The 19,827-nt window shown below is 50.2% G+C and overlaps 8 protein-coding genes across 8 annotated transcripts in view; 4 read left to right on the forward strand and 4 right to left on the reverse strand.

The window, feature by feature from the left end:
• The window catches only part of VTN77DRAFT_8458 (uncharacterized protein), a gene marked incomplete at both ends in the record, with an annotated part of 1,905 nt that extends 877 nt beyond the window's left edge, over nucleotides 1-1,028 (forward strand). The window contains one exon of the mRNA XM_069424958.1: nucleotides 13-1,028. Coding sequence (XP_069274652.1) covers nucleotides 13-1,028 — 1,016 coding nt within the window. The remainder of the gene's footprint in view (nucleotides 1-12) is intronic.
• Nucleotides 1,029-2,328: 1,300 nt separating this feature from the next.
• On the reverse strand, nucleotides 2,329-3,407 carry VTN77DRAFT_8459 (uncharacterized protein; the record flags this gene model as incomplete). Its single annotated transcript, XM_069424959.1, has 2 exons — nucleotides 2,329-3,290; nucleotides 3,347-3,407. The coding sequence occupies 2 exons, from the start codon at nucleotides 3,405-3,407 to the stop codon at nucleotides 2,329-2,331; spliced, it is 1,023 nt and encodes a 340-aa protein (XP_069274653.1).
• A 2,807-nt stretch (nucleotides 3,408-6,214) lies between these two features.
• VTN77DRAFT_8460 (uncharacterized protein) lies at nucleotides 6,215-6,520 on the reverse strand (the record flags this gene model as incomplete). Its single annotated transcript, XM_069424961.1, has 2 exons — nucleotides 6,215-6,429; nucleotides 6,490-6,520. 2 exons carry the CDS (start codon nucleotides 6,518-6,520, stop codon nucleotides 6,215-6,217), a joined length of 246 nt encoding a protein of 81 aa, XP_069274654.1.
• A 912-nt stretch (nucleotides 6,521-7,432) lies between these two features.
• Nucleotides 7,433-9,505, forward strand: VTN77DRAFT_8461 (uncharacterized protein; the record flags this gene model as incomplete). Its single annotated transcript, XM_069424962.1, has 9 exons — nucleotides 7,433-7,520; nucleotides 7,577-7,839; nucleotides 7,922-8,047; nucleotides 8,115-8,121; nucleotides 8,218-8,333; nucleotides 8,382-8,509; nucleotides 8,581-8,688; nucleotides 8,740-9,265; nucleotides 9,344-9,505. 9 exons carry the CDS (start codon nucleotides 7,433-7,435, stop codon nucleotides 9,503-9,505), a joined length of 1,524 nt encoding a protein of 507 aa, XP_069274655.1.
• Nucleotides 9,506-9,800: 295 nt separating this feature from the next.
• On the reverse strand, nucleotides 9,801-12,053 carry VTN77DRAFT_8462 (uncharacterized protein; the record flags this gene model as incomplete). Its single annotated transcript, XM_069424963.1, has 1 exon — nucleotides 9,801-12,053. The coding sequence occupies one exon, from the start codon at nucleotides 12,051-12,053 to the stop codon at nucleotides 9,801-9,803; it is 2,253 nt and encodes a 750-aa protein (XP_069274656.1).
• Nucleotides 12,054-15,595: 3,542 nt separating this feature from the next.
• VTN77DRAFT_8463 (uncharacterized protein) lies at nucleotides 15,596-17,045 on the forward strand (the record flags this gene model as incomplete). The annotated part of the gene is made up of 7 exons (XM_069424964.1): nucleotides 15,596-15,715; nucleotides 15,800-15,885; nucleotides 15,960-16,168; nucleotides 16,243-16,570; nucleotides 16,676-16,802; nucleotides 16,867-16,939; nucleotides 17,005-17,045. The coding sequence occupies 7 exons, from the start codon at nucleotides 15,596-15,598 to the stop codon at nucleotides 17,043-17,045; spliced, it is 984 nt and encodes a 327-aa protein (XP_069274657.1).
• Nucleotides 17,046-17,526: 481 nt separating this feature from the next.
• VTN77DRAFT_8464 (uncharacterized protein) lies at nucleotides 17,527-17,954 on the reverse strand (the record flags this gene model as incomplete). The annotated part of the gene is made up of 2 exons (XM_069424965.1): nucleotides 17,527-17,605; nucleotides 17,674-17,954. The coding sequence occupies 2 exons, from the start codon at nucleotides 17,952-17,954 to the stop codon at nucleotides 17,527-17,529; spliced, it is 360 nt and encodes a 119-aa protein (XP_069274658.1).
• Nucleotides 17,955-19,060: 1,106 nt separating this feature from the next.
• VTN77DRAFT_8465 (uncharacterized protein) lies at nucleotides 19,061-19,757 on the forward strand (the record flags this gene model as incomplete). Its single annotated transcript, XM_069424966.1, has 2 exons — nucleotides 19,061-19,325; nucleotides 19,453-19,757. 2 exons carry the CDS (start codon nucleotides 19,061-19,063, stop codon nucleotides 19,755-19,757), a joined length of 570 nt encoding a protein of 189 aa, XP_069274659.1.
• Between the last annotated feature and the right edge of the window lie 70 nt (nucleotides 19,758-19,827).

Here is a 19,827-nt window from a genome sequence, read left to right on the forward strand (position 1 = left end):
TGACAACTGCAGAATTTCTATCTGCCGAGACAACAGTCGTCCTACTGGACGATCTCACCGAATCTCCCCTTCCTCCCTCTCCTCTCTCATCGCCGTCAAAATCCCGAAAACGCAAGTCCTCTAGCCAGGACTCTCCGTTTGGCAACCCCCTGGTTAATCTCCACGCGTGCGAGGTCATCGACTTGCCGGAACCAGCGGACAATGCCAGCCAAACCGATCCGCTAGGAGACGAGGTCTATTTCAAAGCCCACCGGCGCAATGAACGCCAGGAGAAGCAGTTGCGGAATATTGAAAAGGAACGTGCCCAGCATGAGAAGGTCCAACTAGACCGTCTGCTCGACGAGCTGCAGGGCCATGACTGGCTGCGCGTGATGGGAATCAGCGGCATTACCGATACAGAAAAGAAGCTGTACGAGCCGAAACGCGACCTCTTCATCAAGGAGGTGTCCGCGTTGATTGAAAAGTTCCGCGTCTGGAAAGAGGAGGAGAAGCGGCGGAAGCTGAAGAGAGAACAGATGCTGGCTGCAGCTGCGGCGGCAACTGGGGATGAAGAAGCAGATCAACACGGTGAGCAGGCTGCAGAGGAAGAAGAGAACGAAGAAGAGGGGGAGGAACAAGCCGAGGACGAAGAGGAGCAGGCCGACGAAGTGGAAGAGCCGCGACCGTCGTCATCCGATATCCAGAGTTACGGCGAACCGCCTGACCCAAACGATGTTGATGCGTGGGCGGCCCGTCAGCTGCTTCAGGAAGCACGGTCTGCATCTGCTTCAAAACGAAGCCGCACCGTCGACGAGCCGCAGCCGCAGCCTCCCGAAGAGCCGTTCCGGTCGTTCTACACCAAGCGATACCTGCGTGACGCAGCGATCAATGGCCACCGACGGGGCCGGTTCCGGACGGCGTTTGGCCAGCCGATCCCAGAGATGGAGGAACGCGAGTTCCGGCTACCGGACGATATCCTCACGCCGGAAGTGCTCAGTTCGATGATGCGCAAGCGGCGGCGGTTGAAGCGGGAAAGCCGGGGTAGCTAGCTGCAGTCGTACGATGTCTATTTTCTGTACCCGTTTTGATATCACTGTATTTGATATCTGTATTCTTTTTTTCTTTTTTTTCCCCATGGGTTGGCTGGTTGGTATGGGATAGGGTTTGCAGGGTTCGAAGTTTCGGCGTTGACTCGACAAAAGTACCACGGTATGGTATGCATACGTATATTAACCAGAGAACTTAATTAACTGGGGTATAATGTAATGGAACTATGCACTGTAGTAGATGTCTTGCTTAACTTTAATCTACTGCTTCGACGCCACGACCACATGTTATAGCATAGTAAAGCCAGTGAGTAAATGACTAATGATGATTTCGAGACACGCCCCTGTCCTCTTCTTTTTCGTCTTCTCGTCTTTCTTCGGGGCCCTCCTTGCTTTTCTTCTTTGTTTCCAAAGATATCAATCAGCTCAGCTCGCGAATAACAAAGATATAAAGAAAAACATTGCTGTACCTGTAGCGGTGCCTGTAGCCTGCTCCCTCCCTTCCTCCCTCCCTTCCTTCCCGTTATTCGACCATTCGATTCGATTCAATTCAATTCGAATCTATTCATCTCCGGCGAGGGAGTTGAGTAAGTTGGCTATAGTATACTACTCTATACCATGCTCTATATTTATATTGCTCTGGATACATGTGTACTGTAATTTTAATTTTTGATTTTTGTGGCCTCTCTCTCTCTCTCTCTTTTTTTTTTAGAAAAAAATTACTATAATTATTTATACTTACTCATGTTATTTATCCTATTGTCTGATGTCCCAAGCCACTCACTCACTCTGGTACACTCTGTTCCCAACAGTAAGGGTTCCTTTGGTTTCTCGACCTATAATCCCACAATGTCACAAAACTGGGAGGTCCCCTTTCTGATACACTGGTTGGATAATTCTGCTATTAAATGTATAAAAATACATGTAAAAATAGAGTAATATCAACACATGCTGCCAGTCGTTTGCTACGATCTATATATTGAGTTTGGGCCGGCTAAGGCAAGAAGAACGAATGAATGAACGATCTGTCGACGAACACAATAAAGATGATCTATTCTGATTGAGAGCTAGAACTCATAGCTTGGCAAACTTTCTGTGAGAAGATCAGGATTATAAGAATTGGGAACCGAATCCTGACAGTGTTGATATCATTCCATTCCTTTCGTTATCTTAGATAACTACCTTCATGGGTGAGATATTTTGGTACTAAAAGCTGGCAGATCGATCGATCTTATACCATATTCCTCTTCAGAGATAGAAAACAAGAGTCATACTAATGACCTCGTTTCGCCCGGGAGTCCAGTTAATGCCAATACCTCGGCGCGACAGCATTCACCTTCAACCACGCCGCCTCCACCACCTGGACAACCTCCTCCGGCAGCGGCCCCTTCTCCAGATCCGCCAGATTCTGCTCCAGGTGCTTTGTGCTGCTGGCCCCGACGATGATCGCGTCGTTCAGCTCCTGCCGCAGCTGCGAGTGATGCTTCAGCCACCGCAGCGCGACCTCCGCGTCCGTCAACCCATGTTTCTCCGCCACCGCATGGATACTTTCCAACGCATCGAAATAGGAATCATTCCAGTAGCGGTTGCGATGCAGCGCACCCTGCCAAATACCCGGGTCGAAGCGCGAGCCCGGCTCAAACGCCGTCTGATCGCGCGTGTACCGCCCCGTCAGGAACCCTCCTGCCAGCGGCTGGAACGCATACAGCGCGATGCCGTAGTGGCGCAGACAGGGGAACAGCTCCGCCTCGATGCTCCGCTGCAACGCGTGGTAGACGCCCTGGTACACGACGGGCTTGATCCAGCCGTGTCGGTCGCAGATCTCGCAGATCTTGGCCACTTCCCAGGCCATGTAGTTGCTGATGCCGAAGCGGGCGAAGTAGCCTTCTTGATGGAGCTTGTTCACCTCGTGGAGGGTGTCTTCCAGGGGGGTCTTCCTGTCCGGCCCGTGGAGGTAGAACATGTCGATCTTGTCGGTTTGCAGCGCCCGGAGACTGTCCATCAGTCCACGGCGGACGTCCTTGGGTTTGTGCGTGTAGCTGTCGCTGTCAGCGGACACCATGGGCGTGCTGAAATTGGGATACAGCTTCGTGTCCATGACCAGGCCGCGGCGCTGCCAGTCGAGGCGAGCAAGCATTTCTTCGGATGAGCCCGCGCCGTAGATTCGTGCTGTGTCGACTTCGGTGTGGCCGTGCTGTTGGAAGATGTCGAGGATGCGAGCGGCGTCGTCGTCGTTGTGTACGCGTGCGCCGAGGGTGTCTACTACTGTCAGTGTCTTCACATACTGTTTAAGGACAATAGGATGGGTTCATCAGACGCACTGGGCTTGCCGAATGTCATGGCGCCAAAGACAATCTTGAGCGAGTTGTTGTTGGTAGCCATTGTGATATGCTGTGAATATGGAACGGGGAGATTGATCGATTCGAGTGGATCTTGAGTCGTAAACAGTTGGGCGATTGCTCGAATGTTTGGAATTATCTTTCTGAGTGTGGTGCTAGCAAGAAGAACGGACTGTAAGGAAGCGAGCTCTTGACTGAGATCAGTCAAGTTTTTGTTCAAGGCAGTCATGAGGTATGTATGTGTGTATATATACCTTATCTCATGCTATACACTGAATTCATCTTCGTCTCCTTGACTTCACTCTGAGTCTCGACAGTCGGAGATTACCTATATCTCCGCCAAAGTCCGGCCTGTCATGGCTGCTTGGATACGTGCCAAGTCTTTTCCAATTGATCGAGAAACTTCGGATTGTGAGTACTGTCGGGGTTACGACGGAGTAAACCTAGGTATGTATGTACATACATACGTTCGATACGATTTCGGGGGTGCGGGAACGAGAACGGGCCCATGCTCATCCTACTTTTTATTTTAATTTTAAATTTTGCCTCATAATTGATTCTGCTGGAGAAGGTAAAGACTATCCTTAATGTTCGAACTTGAATCAATATCAAGCAGGGAGAGAGAGAGAGCGCTTTGGCATTGCCCACATCGATCAGAAATATACTACTGTACAGTACATGCATACTGCAGAAAGACTACAACTGTTTGCAAACGTACGTATTCCTGAAGTGACGTAGACTCAATACATGTATATGGACCTAGGCTTACATCAACCTCTGCTGAGTACTTACGGAGTACTATCATCTGGTTAGGCTGATTTCGAATTGCAATAATACGTAGACCGGCCGCGAAGCTGGGAGCTGGGAGCCCATTTCCCAACCTCAAATTTATTAATATTGTTTAACAAGAATCCAGAATAGGTCGTATTCTCAGAGTACCTTTTATTTTTTTTTTAAAAAAAAAATCGAAAAATGCCACTGCTCAAGATTGGGGAAATTCCCAACCTAAGACGGGAAATCCAAGATCTGAGGCGTATAGTTGTCATGGAACTCTTTTTAGCTGAATGGAAAAATCTGACAATAGTATACAGAGTGGATCATGACGTTAAATGACCTTTTTTTTTCTTTCTTTTTCCTGTTTCGTTCTTTTCAATCTTTCTTTCGATTTTAATGCATGTGAAATAAGCACCTTAATTCATCCATGCCATGCAGTATTCAATATTTTAACTTCATATATTAAAAGTTCTACGAGTAACCTTTAATGTATTTCTATATACAGCTTTTTGCCAAGGGTCTAGATCTAAAATTTATAGCAAGCGAACTTTTTTTGCAACTTTTGATTGGGCTTTACAAATAATCTTCACCACAGTCATTTGCAGATGGACGCAATACTGAAACATAGATCCCTGCCTGTAGTCACGACAAACTTTTAAGTTAAATACCTAGGGATCCACTCCCATCTTAGCGCGTAAGCAACTTGCATTAGGAGCCCAGTTTTGGAAATCTTGATTGGGTAGACTGGCATATTGACTTTGAGCAGTGACTCGCCCATTGGCTAGGACAAGATCCCACCAGCTGTCCTGCAGATAATCGAGATGCATAAACAATGCTTACCGTACTGTATACAAGGTCAAAGGTAGAGTATGACTTCGATTCGTGCTGGGCTTGCTGTCTAGCCTGACTCACTCTCGATTCTCATCGGCACAGAACCCTGACTGGAACTTCTGCGGATAATGGGAGAAGCAAGGATGTCCATTGTGCTGCCGGGTGAATGCTCTGGTCGTCAGTGGTTGCAGGGAACTTTTCGTGTCAACAAAATACTGGTGGAAATGGTGGGGGAGAGGGAACTGTTTTGTCATATATAATTCCAACTTCTACGGGATCTAGAGAAACACAGAGCTTTCTCCTTCCCTCTTTCTCTCCCTCATTCATTCACTATTTTTCTACGTAGTTGTCCTAGACCCCCACACTGCCCAGGTAGCCATATGTTGCTGCGTATCGTATTAATCAAACCAGCGAGTGTGTAATTGACTAATTTCCCGCAGTTGCAGAGCTCTGACTATTTGTCATTGATGTTGGTGGTCGCCCAACAGAGCAAAAGTGAGTTCCTTTAGGTTCACGATTAACTTTTACAGAGAAAAAAAAAAGACAGAAAGGGAGAATAAGAAGAAACAGATTTATAGTCACCTCTACTTCACTGAGGCCCCAGCCAGTTCTCAACCAGTTGACATAGTCTTACCTAGGTATGAAAGCCTCTAAGAAGCCAGTCGCATGTTACCAATATACTTCTGACAACAATGATTTTCTGCTTTTCCTTATATTCATACCTATATCTGTATAGAGAAATAAGGTCTGAAACTAGACTATGGGTACTAAAAACCAGACCTTACTCCTATTTGCAAGGTATAAATAAGTCTATCTTGCCCATATCTTACCAGATTAGTGTCCGAAATTATGACTCTTCTCGATAAACAAGAGACATATAATATTAACTTCTTATAGTTGTAGTGGTACTTTGGTGGTTAGTTACTTCCTAATATTTGTGATTATGACCTCGACATTTTCTCGAATCAGACGTCTCAATTAATAATCGATATAGGTATATATATAGATCTACTCCACTCATGGTTGTTATTCCTGGCCTGACTCCTTGTAGGTAACTTACCTAGGTAGATGTGTAGATGTTTCTTAAAAAAAAAGATCAATTAAACATTTATTGACTATTTTAGTAAACATCTGATTGAACAAATACTTGTGCTTTATCCAAAACCAGTGCAAATGAAGTTCGTATGAAGTGCTGTATGAAATGCAGCCAACTCCGTTCGGTAATCGACCTTCTCGCAACAATCTTCACCGTGAGAGGCTGATATGAGCACTAATCCTAACTCTGGCGACGCGCAGCGCGAATCCATACCGCGAGAGCAGCGTCGCGATGATGAGCACCATATGAAAGAAGTCAGTAATGTTTCTCCCCAGGGACGCGTTCCCCTCCCTCATGGAGAAAGATAGGAACCCCCGCTGCAGCTCCTTTCTATCCGGTTTCGGCGGCCGATGATATCGGTATTCTAAAATACATGCATAGACATTTGTCAGAATGGATGTAGGTCAGGTCCATGATGTCGAACCTGGTCGTAACGGTAGGACACGTTGCAACATGGTCAATGACGCGGCGACCGAAATCTATACGGTCCGGTTAGGCCTGCCTAGGTACTTGTACACACATTACATACTTGCGGGCCCATCATTCAGTATGTAGTATCCAGTATATCTTCCGGACAGAAAGTCAGTCTGCTAGAGATGTATGTATAATGGCTTTTGGAGAGAATTCATGATCTCTATGAGGGTGGATACGACCACTCAATCGTTGAGAAGAGTCGAAGTTGGAAATATCACAACAGAAGAGAGAGAGCATCCAAACAGCAGACGAACACCTTTAGGTAAGAAAATAATATATCCAGTTCTTGTAGAGCCAGAAATAATAATGTGTACAGTACATACATGTGCATACATACCCGGGAATAAGCGCATATCGCACGGTGATAGGAAATCATGCAGTGATTAGTCCGATAGTCGATTATCTACCACGTTCGTTAACTAGGTATGACCAAGAAAGCTCCAGTCGGTGCCTGAGTAATTGCTAAGAGAGAGGGATAGAGCTGATGAACACTGTATGCAGTCCTGTGGTGCTTCGTCGGGTAATTGTTGTAGCGCCGTTCTAATCTAGACAGGTAGACAGACTTGACTTAACTACATGAATCCCGAGTCGAGTCGAGTCAGCAAGCAGCAAAAGATGGCCCGATAATTCTCCGAGATCGACAACTCTTGCCGTTCTTGACGATGGTCGGTCTCTAGCTCGTTCGTACTTCTCCCCGGATCGCATGTCCCCACGGGGTAACCAGCGTGGGGCCTCCACTGCGTACATATACAGGTGCAGATACAGTACCTACCATTGCTCATCATGGAGCTGTGTTGGGGATTAACTGCTGCTTCGATTATTCTAACAGATACCGCCACAAAAAAATGTTTTGGTCATTGTAAAATCGTTTATAGACTACCATGCAGAACTTCATGACCGGTTCCGCCCGCATAACGGGCAAGACGCTCTCTCGACTAGTCAGTCTGACCTGCTCGGTAGCCTTTGTGCTGTTTGGCTATGGTATGAAAAACCCTCTTTCCATCTCTTTTATTTTGTGCGCTGTCTGACCTGCCCAGAGCAAGGCGTCATGGGCGGCATCATCACCGGCACTGCCTTCACAAAACAATTCCCCATCATCGACACGACGATCGGCACGGGAAATGCCACCCTGCAGGGCTTCGTCGTGGCCATCTACAACATCGGCTGCTGGGCTGGGGCGCTGCTGACCGTGTTCATGGGCGAACGGCTCGGGCGGAAGAGGACCATTATCGTGGGCGCGACGATCCTCGCGCTGGGGACGATCATTCAGTGCTCGTCGTATCGGTTGGGCCAGTTGATGGTAACAACCCCTCTGTCTGGGACTCCACGGAGGGTGGACTTCTCTTCTAGACAGGCAGTGAAACTGATGTCAAGATCAACAGGTCGGACGAATCATCACCGGAACGGGAAATGGCGTCATCACGTCGTCTATTCCGGTGTGGCATGCGGAGCTGGTGTCGTATAAATCAAGAGGGAAGTTTATCACCACGGAGATTTCGACTAATGTTGTAAGTATCGTCTAGTCTCTGGTGTGGTGGTGATAGTGATAGCGATGCTGGTTGCTGACTAGGGTAGGGAGGAGGTATGTCGATCCCTGGAAAAAAAAAGAAAAAAAAGAATACCTAGAAACATTTACCTCTATTAAGACAAAAACGCAACGCTCTAATTGAATCCGCAGTGGCCGTCGCATACTGGGTCGACTACGGCTTCAGCTTCGTCCAGAACGGCGCACAATGGCGCTTCCCCATCGCGCTGCAGGTCTTCTTCGCCCTGTCGACGATCGCCCTGATCTCGGTGCTCCCCGAGACACCTCGCTAGTTTCTGTCGCACGACCGGGCCGAGGAGGCGGTCGAGGTGCTGAAACGGATCCACTATGGTGAGGGCATGGGTGTGGTCGAAAAGGAGCGTCTTGAGATCGTGACGGCGCTTTTGCAGGAGAGGCTTGCGCAGGAGCGTTTGGATGGGAAGCAGTGAGTTTTTTGCCCTTGAAACTGGGCTCAAATCCAGATACATGTATCCACGTGTATACCAACTGCCTCAGTCCAATTCAGATGGTCTTCACCAACGGCGAACAGCGCGTCTTCTACCGGACGATGCTGGGCGTGGGCGCCATGATCATGCAGCAGCTGACGGGCATCAATCTGATCACGTATGTATACATACCTCCTTCCCAGGCTGTCAATGTCTGATCTGACGACAGGTACTACGCCCCGTACATCTTCATCAAGAGCGTCGGCTTCTCGCAGCGTCTGTCCAGCCTAATGTCCGGCTTCCTCAGCCTGTTCTACTACCTCTCCACGCTGATCCCAATCTTCATCATCGACCGCACCGGGCGACGCCCTCTCCTGCTAACCGGCCTAGTCGGGATGGCGATCGGAATGTGCGTCTTGGCCGGGACAACCTCCGTCGTTGCATTCACCCCCGGCGTCATCGCCACGGTGGCCCTCTTCTGGTACGACTTCTGGTTCGGCGTCGGCTGGATCCCGGGCCCCTGGCTGCTGGCGGCCGAGTACGCGCCCCTAATGACGCGATCCCAGTCTGCTGCGCTGGCGACCTCCGCGACGTGGATCTTCACCTTCCTCGTGGCGGAGATCACGCCGCCGGCGATTTCGAACATCGGCTGGAGGACGTACATCATCTTCGCGGTGCTGAACATCGCTTTTATGCCGCTGATTTACTTCTTCTACGCGGAGGTCAGCACCTTTCCTTTACCAGAGCTCCATAGCGTACGTACTTGCTTCGAAACCGGACGTGAGACTGACACAAAACGTGATAACAGGACCAAAGGCAAGACACTCGAACAGATTGATCTCCTTTTCTCCGGTCCCAAAGTATTGCTCGACATCCCCCAGGCGGACCTGGTGCGGCTGCAGGAGGAGGAGATCCACGCGGCCATTGCGGAAAATCGGGTGGAATTGGCGGAGGGGAAGGAGATCCCTGGGATGGAGCATGTCGAGAGGGTGTGACGAGGTCAGGGAGAGGGACTTAGCTGGATTCAGTATTATATTTTGCCCGGGTAGAATTCATAGAATTCATTTGTGATTCTACTCTATTTTCTTCTATTTAAACAGAAAAGGAAAAAAAAAAAAAGAAAAGAAAAGAAAAAAGAGAAGAAGAAGCTCATTCAAGAGATGTCACACACATACATAGGTATCTAGCTAAAGAATTCAAACCAGGAAGTATATAACGAAACCATCAAACCATGTATGTACAGTACATCCAACACATAAGTCGTAAATCTGCAGTGTCCTGCTTTCGCAGCTAAAAACTGAACAACCCACTGCGCCGCTTCCCCAACGGATAAATAACCACCGCCGCCAAAAACAGCCCCACGGTAATGCCAATCGCAACCTGGATCATGCCATATCCGATGTCGTACACCGAGCTGCCACTGGCCGCCGCGGCGGCGGCAGCCAACGATGCAGTATCGTTGTAGTTGCCCGTCAGATTGCTGCGGATTTCGGCCGCCGATTGCACACCCGACACGAGCGAGCCTGATGACGCCAGGCCCGATGGCACGAGCACGAAGATGGCGGGTAGGATGGCGGAGGCGGCATGGCCGTGCCACAGCCGGGAATATAGGTTTCCCAGCGCGCCAACGGTGAACGCGCCGAGCGTGTTGGCCAGCTCCGGGTTCGAGTTGAGCTTCTGGTTGCTGAAGTAGTTGACCACATACCCAGCGACGGCGATGAACATCATTACCGGCATCTGCTTCCACTTTCCCTGGTTGATGATCACCAGAAACAAAACGTAGGCCGCCACGAACGGGAACCGCTGTACGTACTGGCTCCCCCCGATCAAGGGCCCCGAGCAGCTCGTGTACGAGTTCGCGTTGCCGTCTATCAGCCCGTAGATGGTTGTGCCGACTGTAATTCCGTACCCCAGGAAGAGCGAGTAGATGATGGCATAGACCATGCGGATCGAGCCCGCGATAATCTGGTGCGACTGCAGCTCCAGACTGCTGCTGAGCACGAGGAAGCCTGGAAGAATCAGTGCGATGGATGACTGCGCTAGCGATGAGAAGCAGAACATGTACTGTTGCTTCCCGTCCACGACCCCGTGGCGAATGCTCCCAAACGCCCGCGCTAGGAACGACGTCACAACTGAGGCCAGAACCTCGAACACATTGGAGTACAGGCTCGACCGCGGCGTAAATACCAGCTGCAACGTGCCCAGCAGACAGCCCAGGACGAAGATGATGGGCATGTCAATCGGCCGCGCCTCGAATGCAAACGGCCCTACTGCGGCACTAGCCAGCCCGTAGCAGATGATCACTAGCCAGACCGGGTACTTGGGGGGTCGCTTCATGATGTCTTCCAGCTGCTGGATGGCCTCTTCCACCCCGATCACATCGTGGATCACATTCTTATAGACGTCCTGCGTATCGTCCAGCCGCGCAAGGTCCACCCCTTGCGCTGCCCGGACGAGCTTCACCTCCGCGGTGCGGGTATTGGGGTCGTCAAACGAAATAATCATAAAGCCCGGCAGATAGAGGAACTGCGCGTTCACCTCGAGGACTCGCGCGGTCATCGCCATGTACTCCTCCAGGCGGTGGCTGGGGGCACCGAACTTCATCAGCGCGCGGCAGAGCTGGATGAGATACCGCTGACGGGTGATGATGGCGGCAATGTGGACCGTGATCCGGATTTCGTCTTCCAGGCGGGAATTCCGCTTCGCAGCGACGGCGGACTTCATCTCGTTCATATGATGTGGCGTGCCCGTCGCACCCAAATTCAGGCCAGCCCCGACCAGAGACATGGTCGATTGGCTGGCCTGCTGCTTCTGGTACCACTTCACCTTCTTTTGGGGCGTTGCTGTGCCGTGCGTTGGCGTTGCGGTGCCTGGCGTGCCCGCTTCGGGGGTCGAACGGCCGCTACGACGACCATCATCCGCATGACCTTGCAATTTGAGTAGTTGCGACAGAATGCCCTCGCCTCCGTAACGAGGTTCGGATTCGTTATCGGACTCGACGGGCGTCTCTTGCCCGGAACTGGCGGGCGCTGTCAATCGAGGTTTTCGCCGTCGGAAATGGAGCTGGGAAAAGCCACGAACAAGGCGATGTGCTTCAGAGGTCGGGTGAGGGTTGGAGGGTTTTTCGTCGGGGTGTTCACTCAGAGGAAAGTATCCATCGTCGCCAAAGCTCGCAGCAGGCGTTAAAGCGTCTCCTGGCTCTTCCGGACGTCCCAGTCGGGTCATGAATTGGCGCGCCTTGTCCCGCAAGGACATGACCCGAGTTGGCACGGCTGTCTGTGAGCCACCATTTTCATCCTCCAATCCTGACTGTGTCTCTGCTTTTTCCAACTCAGGCGTGTCATCTTGCACTAAGGGACCTTGCGATGATGATCGTGTCTCGTCGAAAGACCGGAACTTCACTCTCGTCTCTCTGACTCGGTCCTCTGGCGGCTCCTCATCGGGGTGAGTCGACAAGTCGATGCTGCTGCGTGCGGAGATCGGACCCTCGTCCACGCTGTGCGGGGTCTCTGGACGCGGTTGCTCTGGAGGACTTTCCACCATGGTGCTATATCTTATACGCCACAGAAGCTGATTTACGCGATGGGGGGCATGGTAGCGTGCTGACAGATATCCGAAGGCTGGTAAGGACAGCAGTCCTGACCTGCAGAGATGTTGCGATCACATCCGTCGGTAGACGGGGGCGAATAGGGAGTTCTTCCTCGATGAGGAGTCAGGACATGAGGAGTCAGGACGGGATCCTGGTTTTTCAACGCCCGCGGATAATATGTAATCCATTTCTGCCGGGCATCGGGTTGATCTTCACTCTTGAAGTCAATTGGTGTGGACCATGTCAAAGTAGGCTTCACTCCAGCCATCGAACCCACGGAAAGGATTTGCTCAGCGCCTCCCGCCAGGGACAGCCTGGACAGGTCTCGATCATTCGGAGGCCACCTTCAACGGCTGCCCGCGACAGAGACATGGAACAGGTGTGCACCATTGCGTCATACACGGCCACGCACGGCCGCTACGAAGCAAGTCCAAGCAACAAGCTTCTTAGCGCGCGAACGGGGTAGCAGATTGAAACAGGCCTTGTAGGGAGATAGATCGTGGCGTCTTGGACCCGTGGATGATTCGTCATCGGGAGAGGTCAATGGCAGGCCGCAGTTGAGGCGATTGGGGCGTCATGTCCGACCATTCAGCCGAGTCTGAACCCAATTTGGCGGGCAGGCAGTTTGATCCACCGAATACCGAGGAATTGATGGCCAGACTACTGCACGTCAGTTGCAGTGGTATCAAATTAGTGGCGCTCGGTCCACTTGGACCCCACCTGGTTGAAGTTCACCACTGTAGGTGTCCCGCACAAAGCGGCCAAGAATATGGAATATCAGTCTGTCACCGCATAGCCAGAGATGAGAGGGTAGACAGACTTGAACAAGCACTTGAGTCAACGGAATGAACATTATACGGGATAAAATTAATTATACCAGATGGAGTTGTCGCAGTAGTGAAGGAGTGGTGCGTCAATCCACGTACCGAGTACACGACAGAAGCCACTAGAAAGAACTCGAGGGGCGGCGGCGTCAGGTTCGACGATTGTCATGTGACTGAAGAGCATGTGACTGTCACGTGCTTATTTGTCCCGATTAGGAAAGATGCTTCTTGCGCTCTATCAGAACTTCTTCCGCAAGCTTTTGTTCTTCTTTCTACCTTTCTTCGGCTTTCTTAGCTGGACTTTTAATCAATAGCCGCAATGAGATTCTTTCTTCTTCTATGAGTTGTGTTAAGAGGACCTGTCGCGACAACGGGAAAGACATCACATATCCGACTGTTGCATGGGATGCTTGCTGGAATTTATTTATTTGTTGAGAGAACTATATAATTTCAACTGCTGCACCATACGGCAACCAGTAAGTACAGTCATGTCAAGGTGATCAATCTTTTCGAGGTCATGACTCAGAGTCTCTTGGTGTTTAGATATCAATGGTGTCTGCCAGACTAGCAGGGCCGGTGTTTAAAAGAATGAATGGATCGAAAAGTTAGCTGTCACGTCTTGTCGAGAAGCCGATCAATCAACCAATTCTCCATTTGACGCTAATTGTGTCGAATGCTACTCCTATTAAGTTCAGTTCAGCAGCTTTTCGCCAAGCCGTTGCCAAGTCAATATTCTCCGAATTTTCTCGCTGATGCTCTCTTCTTCTGCCCTCTATATACGCACGCACGCACTGTCCCTTTCATACATCCAGTTGCGTTTTCTTCCAGGACTGACTCACCGCAGTGAGGGGGATACAAAGTACTGACTCATCAGGCCTCTGGGAAAGCAGATCCACGGTAGAACCTCAAACGTATGGATGGCAGTCGATGATTCCAGTGATGGAATGGAATATTTGCCAAACCCCTGTCCGAATACAATCAAAACTTGCCAGACTTGGAGCACCAACTAGTAATGCAGAGGCTATCCACATAGGAGTCCATGATCTGCCCATTGATTGACTTTATTCCCCATTTCAACCCATGCAGACTGATGATATCATCAACCATTCCAGAAGCCACTCTGGGATGCCCGCAATATACAGGTGTGCCCGTGTGAATGTGCGCAGTTTATAGGAAGGAGCTAGCCTATAGTAATGACTCCCCCCCCCCCCCCCCCCCTTTTTTTTTTTTTGGTTTATGTGATTCAGATCTGAAGATGGAAAGTGTCGGGCTCCAAGGATTCTCTAACGACAAGCCTAATTTAAACAACCGCAAGATAATTGTCTGCCTCATAGATTGCGGTTCCGGTACGGCAAAAACATGATTCAGATTTGTTGTCTATCATCCTGATCTGTGAACAGTTAGCCAGCCATCCTGATGGCATGGCATCATTGATACCTGGAAACAGAGAAGACCACCACTAGCCAAAGGAGCTCTTACTGACTAGTACAAGATGAAACAGAGGTTGGTCCCATGTCTTGGAGTGTGGTTGAACTAATCTATCCCATCTTGGCAGACCAAGCAGGTTCTACTAGGATTGCTTTCCTAAATAATGGTAAGGACACTACCTAGGTAGGTATTCTCAACCAGTTGGGCGGTAACTGTATATAAAGCGGACAGTCAGTCATCACAGATAGATCAATAAATCTTTTTTACAGCGTTGGCGCGATTTCTGCCACTTTGGTAGTTCAGCCGTCCTCAAGGTTGAATCAGTAACACGTATGGTAGCAATGATGATCGTTATCATGATGGAAGATTACAAGATGCGTGATAGTGAAGGGGTTGAAAGCGCTAGTCTAGGGCCTTGAACCTGAATTTTAGCCTGGCACCTATGTAATCAGTCCGGTTAGGACCGGATATACTCTGTGATGGAAGCATTGCGCTATATTGCCTAGGTAGTAGTCAGCGGGTCTGGATCAGCTAGACTAGACACAGCACCTCTATTACCGGGCGTGAATGGGATGGACATACCTGATCGGTGAGGAAATTATGAGGCAAAAAGAGTGAGAAGAGAAGAGAGGGAAAAGGAAAAAGGAAAAAGGAAAAAGATATAACCTCCGAGATAACCTCCGGTGACTATGTAAGGCCGACTTGGCGGGTTCCGCAGTATCCTAGTTGGATATATATATATTACCAACGGCTACTTCCGGAATCTAGCCACGCCTAATATATATATTACCTACCTAGGCAGGTAGGTATTTTAATGAATGGTCCGTGCTATGTACGTAGGCATTGGTATTCCGATGAACTGACCTCATTTACCGGGACTTCCCTGCCTAGCCGAAATATGTCCATACGTATGTGCATGCATGCCTCGGTTGAACAAAGGTAAGCAACCCCGCATTTTAATAAACGGGGTAGAAAGTAAGCTCAGGCTCAATTCGACGGCAGGTCCGCCAGCAATCATTAATTAATCAAAATAGGTAGGCACAAGCGACGCAGCTATAAAATGAACGCAAGGATACCCGCCGTAGAAAGAAGGGAGTCGTAGTTATCTTAATCCACTGAAATTGAAATTGTGTTGAGTTTTGTCGCATTTATTAGCGTGTCTGTCTCTCTCACTCTCCCTTCACCTCCCAGCAGCTACAACAGCAAATCGATCAACCAATAAAGAAGATAAAGTTGGCATCACGATGGACCACGCCAAGAAGCTTTTCCCCAACGGCCTGCCCAAACTCGACGAATTGAAGGCGTTTAACGAGGGCAAGGATGTCCCTCCGGAGACGGCGTGGATATGGGGTGAAAACGATGAGGTAGGTAGACAGGCAGACGCGAAAAACTAAGGAGTGAAATTGAGGAGTGAGATTTGGAGATTATGATTTACTCTAATCAACCAGCTTGGTCGCATCAACCTCCTGACTCCGGAGGTCACGCAGGCGGCGAAGGAGAGCGAGCTGAGAGATGGCACTGTTGTGTCGTTGAAGTGAGTCAATCAATATACAGGCTTAATTCCAACCTGTCTATTCTATCTCTGGTCAAGTCTAATAATGAATGCAGCTGGTCTCTCAAATACCCCTCCCGCCCAGCCTTCGAGCGCTCCGCGTTTCAGCACAAGATCGCCCTCGACCCCGTCACTCAGTGCATCTTCGACGACTGGTACGACATGAACACGCAGTCCGGCAGCCAGTGGGACGGGTTCCGCCATTTCGGGCACATGGGGATGAAGAAGTTCTACAACGGCCTCGGGCCGGAGGAGGTGCTATCTGGTCCGGTCGCCCCAGACTCTGTATTTCCAGCCTCTGCAAGTCAGACGAGGTTTCTGACGAAGGAATGACGACAGGCACCAAATGCGGCATCCACGCCATCTCCCAGCACGGCATCGCCGGTCGAGGCATCCTGCTAGACCACTACGCCTGGGCGCAGAAGCAGGGTCGGCCATACGACCCCGTCAGCGGACACGCGATTCCCTTGTCGGAGCTGCTGGAAGTAGCCAAGGAAGAGAACGTCGAGTTCCGACCTGGCGACATCCTCCTCGTGCGCAGTGGCTATATTGCGCGCTACTATGAGCTGCAGAGGGAGAACCCGGCTAAGCTCGAGGAGCTGGTGCACAAACCGTGTTTTGCGGGCGTCGAGCAGAGCGAGGAGATGAAGGCGTTTTTGCATGATTCGTAAGCAGCCCAACGTCATCTATCCATCTATGAATTGGAAGCAATCCAGTTAATACGAATCAAAACGACTGATGATGGAGATAAACTGACGTGAGCAACCAACAGATACTTTGCGGCAGTCGGAGGCGATGCCCCCGCATTCGAGGCCTGGCCCAGCAAGACGGAGTGGTATCTGCACGAGTATCTACTGGCCTTGTGGGGTTGTATGATCGGAGAGATGTTCGACCTGGAGGTGAGCGCTTCATTTTAGGTTCTTATGGTGAACGGGAGCATTCGATCAGGCTGATACGTAGCAGAAGCTATCCGAAGAATGCCAGAAGCGGCAACGCTGGACGTTCTTCTTCACGAGCGCGCCGTTCAATACGCCAGGTGAGCAGCCATCCAGCCATTCTACATCGAGGCTGTGAACTAGGTGCAATGGCTAATTTCGGCAGGGGGTGTTGCGAGTCTGGCAAATGCACTCGCCATATTCTAGTCAGTTACCTCGTAGATAGTTGTTGGATACCTGTACATGTATGTGTGTACATACAGTACCAACCGGGGACCGGGAATGGGTGAAGATCCTGGTGTAGCCCTAGCCCTAAGCCCTGGTCTGGCCGCTCGGGAAGTAAGAATTAGGCTCTCCGACATATGAGAATGTCATGTAATAAGAAAAAGGAAATAGATTGCTAGCATATCATATACTCATACAGAATATACATCACACACTCAGCCAGTTACATGCAGTTGCATGTAGCAGACATGGCGACGGTCGCCGTCATGAAGCTACACGCCTAGTATGCCAGTTACTTACGTGGCGCATCTTTCATGACGGGCCGCACAGGAGTCAATTTCTCATCGCCCGACGAACCCCGACTAACAGTACAGAGCAGTTGACAGTAGGGCAATTTTGAGAAAGAAATGATGCCATGCTCCTTATTTTTCTCGACGGTGTAGGCGTAGAAGTCAGTCTGGAGCTAATCCTCCACCACCACACCCTCCAGTAACTTCTGGTCGAGGGTATTGTCCAATAGCTGTCCACCCGGATACTGCGCCCTGATCAGACTGCATCTCGCCTTGTCGTTCGGGAAGAGCCCCTTGGAGTTCTTCCGCGTCTCGTAGACCGCTTTCGCCAGTCGATGAACTCGGAGCCAATCGTCTGGGGGTGCACGCTGCCCAGGATCATTGCCCACGGCGACGTGATGGCGATCGCGGACCCACCGCAGAGGTCGACCGTCTGGATCTGTTGCATGCTCTCGAATTTGATGATGCGGATCTCGTTGAAGCCGACGTAGGTCGGCCAGGTGGTGGTATATACATTGGCTGCCTTGGGGGACGGACGCTGCCCATCCAGGGAAGGGGTGCGGGGGTTGAGCTTGAACTCTTTAGGGACGTTGGCAGGCATGTTGAAGTTGGCGGGTAGGCAGAAATTCGGTTGAGCTTCTGCGTTGAAACGCTAGAGGGATATCAAGTCTTAGCTGCCAGGCGTTTCCTACAGGAAAGATAATAAATTGAAGAGATGCACAAGCCATAGCCATGCCACCGGTTTGGCCAGCAAAGCTGTGACCATGCACATGGACAGGCAGTCCTCTGTACAGGAAAGAAAGGATTACTTACTAGTAGGTTGACAGAGTGTCACGACTGGTTGATCAGAGTGAGATGAAGATATGGCAAAGTGTCAGTTGGAAGCCGAATGGTGGACTGGAACAAGTAGGTAGGTGTATGAAAGAGGATAGAAATTTTCAACATGCTCCTCGAGAGATCTCCTCTATTTATGCTATGCGATCGAGTCATCCTGCAATGACTCTTCTTCTGGAGTCATCATCTATTCACTGATGATTTTCCAACCATAAACATTTCTCTCCATTCTCGCGCATATCTGTCACCCCGACTTTAAATCACCACAGCGGAAGTTGTCTCTTCGTGAGTCATGGTCTTATTTCCAAGTGAGCATGCAGTTCATGACCGTCTGTCACTTCTTTCCTTTCTGTGCTTCGAACTGGGCCATGGTCGGGACGGACCATAAACCAGTACCTTTGTCGAGAGCCGAGTCATCAAAGAAGAGAAAAACGACAAAAGGAGAAGACAAAAAGGGAAAGAAAGATAAAGAGAATCTTGAGACAATCTGCCTTTGATCAGATATAAATAATCGGAATCAAAGCCAAACAATTCTTTATATGGCGAAGTTGTACCGGAAATGAGGCAGATATTTTGCCTCTGCAACAAGACGATATGGAGTATATAATCCCGGAAATCCTACGTGGTTGAGGATTCGATTCTCCAGAGATCACATCTGATCATCTTTTGGACTTGTTCGCCTACACGCTATCGATCAATCAATCAGTAATCAACGCCTATCGCCTCACAGACAGTAGGGCTGACTCCGAGATATTCACTCATGGTAAGATTCATTCCCCTGTTGCGAGATTTCTTCTTTTGAATCTGTCGATATGAAATGACTGGCTGACACAAACAGTCATCCTTCTTATTTATCTGCACGACAAACGCACAATGTCGCAGGACTTCCAAACCAGAATACGCCAACTCCTTGAGGAGGTCATGCCCAACTACAAGCCGCCGGACAGGCCAGAAGACGTCAGTCCCAGCACCCAACGAATCCAAGTAGCTCCAGGAACGGTGGTTTCTCACAGATTCGACGAGAAGCAACTCGACTTCGTCCAGACTGACATCCTCTTGGGGGGCTCCGCCATTGTGGTCGTCTCCGAAGAGGCCTTCCTGATGGCACACTTCCCGTTAGAGGCCAACCCACGACGAGGTCCGCCAGCAGCTGCGCGCCGTCCAGCAAGAGATGTTGCGGGACGATCCAGAGCATCCCACCATGTTCTTCCCCCCGTTCGTCCGCGTCTACTTGTTCTTGGGGGTGGCTGACAGGCGAAATGCAGGTTTCCACATCACCAGCCTGACCGACGGCAGGAAATTCACGCAGCCGATGCACGTCGATCTCCTCTTGCCAGAGGTGCGCAGCTGGCAGGTGAACAGATTGGTCACGCCATACGTCTGCCCGCAACACGACCTCCAGGCCTACATCAGGATCCGGCCGATCTTGGACCAACCTGACCGGGTCTGGCAGTGGCCCGAAGTGGCTCTTGTCGCCATGGTTCCCTCCAGGGGCGGCGAGGCCTGGTTGACCGATTGCACGGCCTACTCGAGCGAGTATCATGCGCATCTTCCATTGCCAGAAGTTTGATAACTGGGGAAGTTACACCGGGGTCGCGTCATCTAATACAAAACAATCAGTAGGTGCTTTCCCTTCTAGG

This window comes from Rasamsonia byssochlamydoides, assembly GCF_041956645.1.
Source record: "Rasamsonia byssochlamydoides strain NRRL 3658 unplaced genomic scaffold VTN77scaffold_72, whole genome shotgun sequence".
Lineage (NCBI taxonomy): Eukaryota > Fungi > Ascomycota > Eurotiomycetes > Eurotiales > Trichocomaceae > Rasamsonia > Rasamsonia byssochlamydoides.